At 48.6% G+C, this 12387-nt stretch overlaps 1 protein-coding gene across 3 annotated transcripts in view; it reads left to right on the top strand.

Annotated features, from left to right (window-relative positions):
- The window catches only part of LOC125357016 (cytochrome b5 reductase 4), a 35917-nt gene extending 23530 nt beyond the window's left edge, over window positions 1–12387 (top strand). For 2 of the 3 annotated variants that reach the window (XM_048353628.1, XM_048353627.1), the window contains 7 exons: window positions 1452–1574; window positions 2048–2188; window positions 4316–4468; window positions 7718–7868; window positions 8157–8243; window positions 9699–9863; window positions 11847–12387. In XM_048353628.1, coding sequence (XP_048209585.1) covers window positions 1452–1574; window positions 2048–2188; window positions 4316–4468; window positions 7718–7868; window positions 8157–8243; window positions 9699–9863; window positions 11847–11904 — 878 coding nt within the window. In that variant the 3' untranslated portion in view covers window positions 11905–12387. The remainder of the gene's footprint in view (window positions 1–1451; window positions 1575–2047; window positions 2189–4315; window positions 4469–7717; window positions 7869–8156; window positions 8244–9698; window positions 9864–11846) is intronic. The other variant, XR_007212043.1, reaches the window with a different exon arrangement.

Below are 12387 nucleotides of genomic sequence, written 5' to 3'. Positions count from 1 at the left end.
CTCATGCCTATAATTCCAGCTACTCAGGAGGCTGAGATAAAAGGATTGTGGTTTGAAGCCAGCCTGGGTTGGAAAAATCTGTGAGACTACTGTCTAATAAAACTACCCAGAAAAAGCTCCAAGTATCACTGGGGCTCAAGTGGTAGAGAGCCATCTTTGAGAAAACGAATCTCAGGAGCAGTGCCCAGGCCCTGAGTTCAAGCCCCAGGGCTGGCACCAATAAAAACAAAACCCAAACAACCGCTGCCTCCTCTTTGTTCTTCCTTTGCCCTCCTCTCTGCCTTCTCAATCACAGCCCTAGCCTGTTTGTTTTCTTAGATGCCCTGTTTAAGTGGCTTTGTTGACAGACACCATGTTGTTACACACACACACACACACACACACACATACACACACACACACACAGGCAGCCCCTGAGCCCCTGGTCTAAGGTTTCCAGACACACACATACACACACACGCAGCCCCTGAGCCCCTTAAGGTTTCTAGACACCCACCCACCCAGGACATTTCTCTAGGTCAGAATGCCTCCTGCAGATGGAAAGACAGCATTCTGCCTCAAAGTAGTGATCATGTAATTGACCTTCTCTGGCTAATCTACTTTGACATGTTACATTGTTGCTAGGTTTAGAGTTTGTGGTGCAGGCAAACAGATACATTGTTTCTGAAGGAACTAGCTTAGCAATGGAGTGCTTACCTAAAGGACAGAAAACCCTAGGTTCAGTCCACCCAGGAGGTAAAATGTTTTATATCTTTATATCTTTAAAAGCATCTTCAGTGACTCAAGTTAAAATCAACATATTGACGTCTACATATATATGTACATATAATTATATATACATACATATATAGATATATGCATATAGATACATATATAGATACTAATATATGGATATTAAATATATATGCACACACGCAATATACACACACTTAGTTTTTTTGTGTGCCGTTCTAGGGCTTGGACCACTTTGAGCTCTATTTGGCTTTTTTGGTTATTAATTCAAATTAAGCATCTCATGGACTTTCCTACTTAGCCTGGCTTTGAACCTTGATCCTCAGATCTCAGCCTCCTGAGTAGGATTACAGACGTGAGCCATGGTCATCTAGCAATACACACACAGACACACAGGCAGCCAGCCAGTGACACACACACACACACACACACACACAACTAAACTATTTTAATCAAAAGAAAATTTAAAAGGTTTTTTTTTAACTATCATAGATTCACAGGTACTTTACTAAACTAATTCCATATTTACTGGGGACCATTCTAAAGTAAGGTGAATTAATATCATATAATTCTAGTGAAAGTGTAAACTAAATCTTACTTTTCTCACAAAGTATCAGTGTCATTGTATGAAGTCAGAACGTCCTGGCTGTTTGAAAAGCCTCGTAAGATAACATCATACGTGGTATTAATGATACGGCGGGAATGTCCTCTTCTTTCAGTGCGGGTTGTTGAGAACGTGGGGAAAATAGAGATTATCCTTAAGAAGAGCGAGTGCACGCCCTGGGAGCGTCTGGGCCGTCCCCTGGAGAAGCACGGCTCGCTGACGCCGAGGAGCGGGGCAGGTGCGCGGCGCTCTCGGGTTCTGGGCTTGCTCCCCGCCCCTGATGGGGGGTGGGGGGGTGGCAGTGGTAGAGCGGTGGCATTGAGAAGATGGCGGGGTGTTTGCCCGGAGCCTCCGGCATCTCCCTCCCTCCGGGGGGTCTGAGGGGACCCTCGTGTCTGTGGAAGGACTTGCGCTTTGTGTGGTCTCACCGAGGGTGAACTTCAGGTTATACTGTCTAGGACTCAGGTCTCACAAAACCGTTCGGTAACAGCTTGAGTGGAGACCCCAAGTGCTACCCTGTTAGCAAGCCCCCGCGCGGTCACAGCCTTCGCAGTGGGAGGCGATCTGCCCCTCCCAGCCTCCCGCGTGTCCTAAAGTGCACTGTGTCCTCTTCACACACGCAGTCTGTGTCATTGGAAAGAAGGAATCGCTTACGAAGCGAGCCGAGGGAAGCGGCTTGAACTCCTTAGGACGTAACGCTTTGCTCTCCAGGTCTCTACTACAGGAAGTGCCGGCTGGTTTCCAAGGCAGACGTTACTCCCGACACGAGGCTCTTCCGCGTGGCGCTGCCTCCGGACACTCACCTGCAGGTGCCTGTCGGGCACCACGTTTACCTCAAGCTAACGATCGCGGGTAAGGCGCTTGGCTCTCGAGCTGACCATGGCGGGTAAGGTGCTTGGCTCTCGAGCTGACCATGGCGGGTAGGGCGCTTGGCTCTCGAGCTGACCATGGTGGCCCAGGCGCTTGGCTCTCGAGCTGACCATGGCGGGTAGGGCGCTTGGCTCTCGAGCTGACCATGGCGGGTGAGGCGCTTGCCTCTCGAGCTGACCATGGCGGGTAGGGCGCTTGGCTCTCGAGCTGACCATGGCGGGTAGGGCGCTTGGCTCTCGAGCTGACCATGGCGGGTAGGGCGCTTGGCTCTCGAGCTGACCATGGCGGGTGGGGCGCTTGGCTCTCGAGCTGACCATGGCGGGTAGGGCGCTTGGCTCTCGAGCTGACCATGGCGGGTAGGGCGCTTGGCTCTCGAGCTAACCATGGCGGGTAAGGTGCTTGCCTCTCGAGCTGACCATGGCGGGTGGGGCGCTTGGCTCAAGAGACTGCTGACCCATGAGTGCGTGCTGCGTGTTGGCCGGGTCCGTGTGGTCAGCACGAGGCTTGGAGACGCCGTGTCCCCGACCCGTTGGGACCCCCGGTGCCTGGTTACCCTGTGGCACGGGTGCCCTGGCAGAGCTCGCTCCCGGGGCTGTGGCTTAGCACTGTGACAGCCCTGAAGGAGCAAGGTGAGGGGGCAGCCGTGCTCCTCCCCCGAGACCCCTGCCTGCCAGGGGCTCCTGTCCGAGCGGTCACTGGTGTCCACCGCTCACAGAACCGTCCGGATCCTTCAACGCGACCGGGCCATCTAAGCGGCTTCCTCATCTGTGCCGCCAGGACAAGAGCCTCCCAAGCCGCTGTGCACACTGTTTGTCCTTGTGTCCGTCCTGAAATGACCTCCCTTGCTTGTCTTAAACGCCCTTCTTGATGATGTCCGTCATTTGGTTCCCTCTTCGAAGCTGTGAAAGGTGCAGTTCCCACCCGCAGCATCGTGTTCCCCGCAGCGGGCTCCACGAGTCCCACGGACGCCACGTCTCCCGCAGCGCCGCTCTCCCCAGCATGCTTTATTTAATTCACACGTGGAGTAATGGTGCACATGTCTAGACCCATGAACTGGGCTTTGGCCTTTGACATGTGTGGTGTTTCTTCTCTTGGGAATTTAACTACCTAAAATTAAGTTAGACCTTTTCATTTTACCTTTAAAAATATAATATTTTCTTAGAAATAGTTGGATTGGTATTTTGCTCATTTAGCAAAATAGCAAATGTTAATGTGTTAAATCAATTCAAATACATAAAATAAAAAATTAAATGTCTTCCTTTCTCCAAATGATCTCATTGGCAATTGCTATAATTAAATTTGATATACATATAATTAAAATTATAATTAAAAACTATGTAGATATCTTCTTACATCACTTTGGAAAACCTTTGATGACTTTTTTTTTTTGCTGGGGCTTGAACCCGGGGCCTGGGCACAGTCCCTGCGCTTCATTTCCTCAAGGCTAGCGCTCTGCCACTTGAGCTGCAGCTCACCACAGCACTATGCTTTTTCTATGTACGTGGTCCTGAGGAATGGAACCCAGGGCCTCCTGCTTGCTAGGCAAGCGCTCTACCACCAAGCCCCATTCCCAGCCTCTTTCATGCCATTTTTGTTCTGACCCATCACTGAGTTTATATGCTCATAAAATAGATGAGTATCTAAATACGTTATCATCTGTCTTTTTAATTTTAGACCCTATTTAATAAAAATAGATTATGTTATGAGAAGGTTTTGATCTGTTAAAATTCTTTCAGCAAGGGGCTGGGGATATGGCCTAGTGGCAAGAGGGCCTGCCTCATATACATGAGGCCCTGGGTTTGATTCCTCAGCACCACATATACAGAAAATGGCCAGAAGTGGCGCTGTGGCTCAAGTGGCAGAGTGCTAGCCTTGAGCAAAAAAGAAGCCCGGGACAGTGCTCAGGCCCTGAGTTCATGGCCTAGGACTGGCCAAAAAAAAAAAAAAAAAAAAATTCTTTCAGCAAGTATAAGCAGAAGTATATGTAAATATATGTAGTACATGGCTACAGAGCAGATATTTAGAACTATATACGTATTAGTTTCGCTTATAAGAGCTTTTTAGGATTTTGGATCTTTAGGATAATTTCTCTGTCTTGTTTTTTTCTAGGTACAGAAATAGTAAAGCCATATACACCTGTATCTGACTCCTTAGTCTCAGAGTTCAAAGAACCCCTTCTTCCTGACAATAAATACATCTACTTTTTGATCAAAATTTATCCTTCTGGCCTCTTCACACAGGAGCTTGATCGTCTTCAGATGGGTGAGTGGTTCTGCAGTTTCTCACCCCACTTTGGGCTCGAGCCCCGGGGACTTGCCCTCTGGTTATCCCAACCTCGGCTGGTCTGCAGCCCAGGTCCCCTCTCGCCTCACGTCATCGCGGTTCTCCTGTACCGTGGAGACCCGCGGTCGCTCCCGCATCTTCCCACCTTCGCCCTCCTGCTCCAGACAGCCACCGCGGGCCACTGAGTCTGTCTTCCCCTCTACTCCTTTGCCACCCTCTAGAACCTGGCACTTAGCCTTTTTGCCTTCACCTCTTGCTGGCCTCCCTCCCATGTTGTCTTGAAGTAGTGTCTTCCTGTTTATCTGCACTTTCCAGTTCTTTCTGGCTGGAGAACAGATTGAATCCTACGGCTCTGGCTCTGGCTTTGAAGACGCACAGGTCCCCATTGCTGGTAGTGGTTATTTCTGTGGGGCCTGCAAAGACTTTCATGATCTTTCCAGCTCACCTCTTGCTGTTCAGAAATATTTGTGTTATAGGAAGTCCTACAGACTTGCTCTCCGTGTTGATGGGACATGTAGGGCCCTTACTCAGCCTCCATCCACCCTTTCTCTTGTCAAATGACCTTTGGTAAAATAAGCAAAACAAACCAAATACTACTTCTTTTTTGTTTGTTTGTATTAATCACTCATGGGGCTTGAACCCATGGCCTGGGTGCTGTTCTTGCACTTTTTTGTTCAAGGTTAGTACTCTACAACTTTTTTTTGGCCAGTCCTGGGCCTTGGACTCAGGGCCTGAGCACTGTCCCTGGCTTCTTTTTGCTCAAGGCTAGCACTCTGCCACTTGAGCCACAGCGCCGCTTCTGGCCGTTTTCTGTATATGTGGTGCTGGGGAATCGAACCTAGGGCCTCGTGTATCCGAGGCAGGCACTCTTGCCACTAGGCTATATCCCCAGCCCAGTACTCTACAACTTTGAGCCGCAGCACCACTTCTGGTTTTGTGGTAGTTAATTGGAGATAAGAGTCTCATGGACTTTCCTGCCTGGGCTGGCTTCGAATCGTAGTTCTCAGATCTCAGCCTCCTGAGCAGATAGGATCTCAGGCATGAGCCACCATTACCCAGCTAAATATCACTTCTTTATGAAGCTCCCCCCTCTCAGTCACTCAGTGACAGTCTGTTCATAGCCCCACTAGGTGAAGGGACATTTCCTCTTTACAATATCTGAGTCAAAGGCATACTTACATTTATTTCCAGCATCCAACATGTCAGGTAGCACCCAATAGGCCTTTGGGTGTCCCTTCTCCTGTCTGCCAGTGGCAGATGTGTCCTCTTTCTAAGGTATCATTGGCAGTACACGGGGTACATCACTGAACTCTGGGAAGTTAACTCCAGATACTAGGTATCCATTTTGACATGTGCACTTTAATCTCTGGCAGAGGTGGTTAGTATTTGGTTATCTTGCCTGGCTCTAAGCAACTTTGTGATATTGTAAGGGCTGGGGTTCTGGATAAAGGCTCCAAGTTAAGCTGAGAGTGGTGGGTACATTTAGTCCCAGAACTTGGGAGGCTGAGGCAGGAGGATCAAGCTGGAGGCCAGCCTGGGCTCCATGGAAGAGCCAGTTAATAGGATGGATGGATGGATGGATGGATGGGTGGGTGGGTGGATGAGTGGGTGGATGGATGGGTGGATGGCTGGGTGGATGGATGGATGGGTGGGTGGGTGGGTGGATGGGTGGATGAATGGATAGGTGGGTGGATGGATGGATGGGTGATTGGATGGATGGATGTGGGCGGATGGACGGATGGGTGGATGGGTGTGTGGATGGATGGGTGGATGGATGGCTGGGTGGGTGGATGGGTGGGTGGGTGGATGGATGGGTGGGTGGATGGGTGGATGAATGGGTGGATGGATAGATGGGTGGGTTGATGGATGGATCGGTGGATAGATTGGTGGATGGATCAGTGGATGGATCGGTGGATGGATGGGTGGGTGGGTGGGTGGTTGGGTGGATAGATGTGTGGGCGGATGGATGGATGGGTAGATGGATGTGTGGATGGATGGATGGATGGTTGGGTGGATGGATGGATGGGTGGATGGGTGGATGAAAGGATCGATGGATGGGTGGTTGGGTGGATGGATGTGTGGGCAGATGGATGGGTGGGTGAGTGGGTGGATGGGTGGATGGATGGTTGGGTGGATGGATGGATGGATGGATGGGTGGATGGATGGATGGGTGGATGGATGATGGATGGGTGATTGGATGGATGGATGTGGGCGGATGGACGGATGGGTGGGTGGATGGATGGATGGAGTCACATTAACTTCATGTTGAGGAGTTCTTATTACACATCATCTTCTGTTTTCTACAGACATTCTGGTCTCTTTCAAGATGTAATAAGTTTCTGTTACTTTAAATTCTTAATTCATCAATTGCTGCAAATTTCTTACTATCTAGCAGTGAAAAACAAATGAAAAACTCTGAACATCCTAGTGTTTGAAGCTAGAGAATTTGAACTTATTTAGAAATAACATGCACAGCTTTAGTTTTTGTTTTAAAGTTGCACTGGCAAGTTTTGAGTGTGCCCTGGCTGTCGCTTCCTTACTGGTGGTGGTGGTGTGCCCTGTGCGGCCAATGCCCCCAGTGCCAGTGCCTTCTGACTGGAAGGCAGTCCAAGCATAGCCTGCCGCTTGCCAATCCTGCTTTGTTTTCTTAGGAATGAAACTCAGCAGACTCAGCCTTCTTTGTTCTAATCAGTAGGTCTTTTCAAAAGCTTCATGGAGAAGTTAGCACATACTAACATAAAATCTTTGAGAACATTCCTATTTCATTTCCCTCCTACCAATCCTATCAGCTGATGACCAGGAGGTATTTCTTCTCTGCCTTGTACCATGTGACACAGGCCTACACAGATCTGCTTCTGAGGTGCTTATAATGTAGGTTAGTAGTCAGACCTGTACTGTGCACCTGTGGATTAATACTTCCTAGTAATGTGTAAAGTTTTGACCTCAGCTTGTTGGAGAAAAGAACTGTGGGAAATGATGTAGTAGATGTAGTAAAGTCTCATTATTATTATTATTATAATGATTTAATCCATACATACTGAGAGGCCTGGCCAAGATTACTCTAGAACTCCTGATACACCTTAAACTTTGTTCACATGTCTGCAGCTTAAATAGCCATGGTGTTACTCATCAGCTTTCTAAATGCAGCTACTTTTAGCCTTCTCAGTTTCCCTTCTGGGTTTTTGTTTTGTTTTGTTTTTCTGATTTAGTTTATATTTTATTGTTTAGGAGATTTTGTTTCTGTAAGCAGTCCTGAGGGCAGTTTTAAAATATCCCAACTCCAGGAATTAGAAGATCTCTTTTTATTGGCAGCTGGAACAGGCTTCACACCAATGGTTAAAATTCTGAATTATGCTTTGACTAATATACCCAGTCTCAGGTATGTAATTTTATCTCTAATTACTGTTGCTTAGGAGACTGTTTTATTAACCTAAGGTATTCTAAATTGATCATTCACTGGACCATAATAACTTATTGTCATTCCCTCATTTATCATTTCTTACTCTGCCTCCTCAAGTCCTAGTTAACTTGCTTTATTATCTCATTTCAGTTTTTTATAATTTTGGTTACCTATATTGTATTAAAAATGCATTCACTTTAGTCTCTCCACTTGTGCATATTTTAAATATAATTAGTTATGTTTAATGAGGTTTCTTTTTTTTTTAAGGAAGATAAAGTTGATGTTCTTCAATAAAACAGAAGATGATATAATTTGGAGAAGCCAATTGGAGAAATTAGCATTTGAAAATGAAAGGTATTGCATTGGTATTCATTCTTAAATTTATATATTCATATGTTCATAGTAAGTATGAGCCTCGGCTCCTGTGGTTGAAGCTTTGAATCGGTCAGGAAGCCTCCTCTTCAAAGGAAAAAGTAAACTAACATAATTCTCTAAACATAACTAATGCTCATATCTCCCTCGACCCCCTGAAAAATGCTCTTTGATAAAATCTATGCAGTGTAATTATTTAAATGTATATTATACTGAGTTGAGTTTCACTGGAAACGTTCCAGTGTGTAGTCAGTTTTACAATCCCACGCTTCCTTGTGTAATAGGGTAAAGGGTGAGGTGAGGATGGATGAGCAGAGACATGGCACAGGGTTTCTTAGAGCCTTCAGTCTGCTGTTACCCATGGTGACCTTCCCCAGGGGCTCGTGTTTGTTTGTTTGTGTTAACACTCACAGCCCTAGCTTGAGTATCCTGGGTACCTCCAGCAGAAATGCTGGTATGGTCAATAGAAAACAATTCCAGAGTCATTATTTGTCTTTTACTATCCATTGGATTGATTTATGGATTTATAGGTGCATTCTACTCACTACAAATGAGATAAACCATGCAGCCTATGTTTCTTAGGGTCTGCCTTACTTTGCTTAAAATAATGTTTCCCAGGCCCATTTCCTTATGAATGGGGCGATGTCCTTCTTTCTGCTGGAAGCTTAGAGTTCCATTCTGTACATTCACCACATTTTCCAGATCTGTTCATTCACTGAGGGGCATCTGGGTTGGTTGCATGTCTTGGCTATGGTAAACAATGCTGTAGTGAACATGGTTGTGCTGGTGGCTTTAATGCAGGCTGGTTTGTGATCATTTGGGTAAATGGCCAGGAGTGGGATTGCTGGGTCATAGGAAAGCTCTGTGTTACGCTTAGACATGATTAATTAGACAACACTCTAAGCATTCTCACAGAAGAGCACTCAGTGCTGCTGTCTTCCTGCACGCACACAGGCACGCACGGCCTGATCCCAGCCCTCGGAGCTCGTGGGCGTGGAGTGGTCCTCACGTGGTCGGCGGGGGTGGCCGCAGAGCACCGAGGGGAAGGGTACTGGGGCTGGAGAAGCCTGGCAATGCCATTCCGTCAGAGCATCATTGTAGTGCTGTGTGTGAAAGGAACGTAGAAGCTGCTAGCTGAAGCACTTTGGAGTGTTCATGTCTGTGAGCGTTTAAAGATAGACGCTTTAAATGGTCGACCAAATCACCCTTCCCTACGTCTTGACTCCTGAGGTAAACGAAGACGCCAAATTACTTACCCGTAGCAAAGGCTCATCCTGCATCCACGTCCTGTCCTCGATGGTTTGGGCTGCCGCGTTCCTCCGCCCTCCAGGCCCGTGGGAAGGGGAGCTTGCCCAACTGTTTTCTCGGGGAGCGTCTTCTTGGGTTTGAAATGCGCTAACTTAAATCCATGTTTTAAAAACTGATTCTTCTCCCTAGATTTGACGTTGAATTTGTTCTCTCAGCACCTGCTTTGGAATGGCGCGGCAAGCGAGGGCTCATTTCGCCGGCTCTTCTTTCTGAGTTCTTGAAGAGGAGTCTGGAGAACTCCAAAGTCCTCCTGTGCATTTGTGGGCCGGCGCCGTTCACCGAGCGCGGGGTGGGGTGAGTGCGGGGACCGGGGGGACGGGGGTGACGGGGGGGGGGGGGCGCGTGCCCGGTGGCGGGAGCGGAGGTCTCCCTGGGGCGCCTCGTTTCAGCAGTGCATCGCAGCGTGGGGAAACGGGACGGTCCATCCTCACGCGGGTGCAGGGTGGGGGGCCGTGTGGAGCAGAAGCAATGTAGAGACGTGGGAGGAGGATTACATAGGACGGGAATGCGCCGTGCCTCTCTAGGAAGGACTCCGGGGGCGAGTCCAGTCCCCCTGGACGGGGGGAGGCGGGGTGGGGGGGGGTGGAACTGCGTTGCCGCCTCACACTGTCAGTATTTGGTGGACCTTTGTCAGTTTGTGTGAACGAACAACAGCAGAAGACTCAGAAGCCCCCCGCCCCCCGTTTAATAAAGACACATGGCTCATGATGACTTGGCTCCCTAGCTGCCCGTTTATTATAGAGACGAATAAAACAACCTCAGCCTAAAGACCCGCAAGAGCGACTGGGGAAACAGGAGGGCGAGCAGAGCTCTGCCCTGGACGCGCTCTCCCTGAGCACGAGATGATTGTCAGGGCCAGTCAGGGGCCTCATCCCTCCCTCGCTGCATGACGAGGGGAGGGGACCCGCGTGGCGGGAGGTGGGTGCTTTGATGCCGGCTGGGAAGCCCGGCCAGGAGACGGGGAGGGGCAGCTCCATGAAGGGCGGGGGCGGGGGGATCAGAAGCCTGGACTGGACCGGCTTGGCTGGAGTGAAGGCCCCGGCCGCGGCGGGCCAGGCGGAAGGTCGGCGGGGCCCGGCTCGTGAGCGCTCCCATGCCACGCGGCCGCTGGGAGCGAGCTGGGGAAGTGCCAGCCGCCACCCACCTACAGCCACTTGCCACCCAGGAAGTGGAACCAAAGAACCAGCATTGCAGTGCACGCGAAGCGCTGAAGGCAGCAGCGACGTGCGGCCCGGCGCGCGTGGAAGGCAGGCGGTGGCTTCCCAGAGCCTTCTAGACAGAGCCACTTCTGCGGGCTTGTCGCCATCTGTGCTCCTCCCCAAGGTGAACTGCATTTCAGAGGACGGAAAGCGAGGGCAGCGTGCTGGACCCAATCCCTTACTTTGCAAACTGGTGGATAAAGAGAAACAGAAATCAAGCATCTGTTCTGCCTTTCCCTGATGAGCCAAACTTCTGTGTAACTACATACCACAAGCAGAAATCTCCCGGACAAAAAATGACGAGAGCATCAGGGGTCAGAGTAGAATGTCATCCGCATTTACTAGGATGTCACAGAGGCAGCTGTGTGTTGGGTGCCGTTGCGAGCTGGCCTTGTCGGACAGCATTAAACCTTCATGAGGCTGGTGACACAGTTGTTCAGTTTGGGAAAGGAGGCAACGTCGCAACCTGTTACTGAGAAACGTGACAGGTACTGCAAAGCAGTGGTGGCAACAAACTTGCTGGATTTTTTTTCAAAAAAATACATTGCAAGAAATGGCGGGGGGTGGAGGACCAAGGGAGGAGAGAAAGTTCTCACGATCAAAACACACCTGAAAGATTCCTTAGCTGCCTCTCGTGAGTCTACTGCAGTGAGGACATTGACCCAAATGACTTAAAAAGTCATGACATTTATGAACAAATGAAACCTGGAACACTGGTCATTTGATGGTGTTAAAAAATTGTCATTTTTGGGCTGGGGATATAGCCTAGTGGCAAGAGTGCCTGCTTCGGATACACGAGGCCCTAGGTTCGATTCCCCAGCACCACATATACAGAAAACGGCCAGAAGCGGCGCTGTGGCTCAAGTGGCAGAGTGCTAGCCTTGAGCGGGAAGAAGCCAGGGACAGTGCTCAGGCCCTGAGTCCAAGGCCCAGGACTGGCAAAAAAAAAAAAAAAAATTGTCATTTTTAAGAGTAAAAGTTACGTTAAAATTACCTAATGGAGTGGAAAATAAAAATGTCCTGTGGTGTGAAGATGAACATGGCTCTCGGGTCCTCACACTTTGCACTTGCTTTTCAGGTTGCTGCACGGTCTCGGCTTTTCCGCCGATGAGATCCACAGCTTCACGGCATCATGAAGAACGTCCTCCGTCTTACACTCAACCGGGTTATCTTCCTCGTGACTGGCATTTTTTTAAGTGAACATTTTTGTATGTCCCAAAGGTTAACTAGCGTCCAGGCTTCCATTTCTTCAAGGGAATCCAGCGTTCCCTTGCTGCGGGTAACTCCTTGGTCTTGTTTTTTACTACTGATAATTAACCTGGACAGCCAATCCGGGCAACAGGGGCGTGCGGGGTTCTTTGTTATGGATTACAAATTTCCTTACATTCAGATTGTATCACTGTTCTACCATACCACTTGTAAATGGTCACTTTGATTATGTTTCTATGCTATGGTAATGTATTATTAGCAATACGTTCTATTTTACTCAGGAATTGATCATTTATGTCTTTGTTATTAATATTAAAATGTGAAATATGGTAATCTATGAAGTGAACAAATCTTTTGTATGTATGGCCTTGTTGCAGAGTAGAATAAAATTATACTTCAGTTCTTTTTAA

The sequence above is a fragment of the Perognathus longimembris genome, chromosome 9 (assembly GCF_023159225.1).
Source record: "Perognathus longimembris pacificus isolate PPM17 chromosome 9, ASM2315922v1, whole genome shotgun sequence".
NCBI lineage: Eukaryota > Metazoa > Chordata > Mammalia > Rodentia > Heteromyidae > Perognathus > Perognathus longimembris.
Note: the sequence above shows the minus strand (reverse complement) of the source record. Positions and strands in the feature narration are given on the sequence as shown.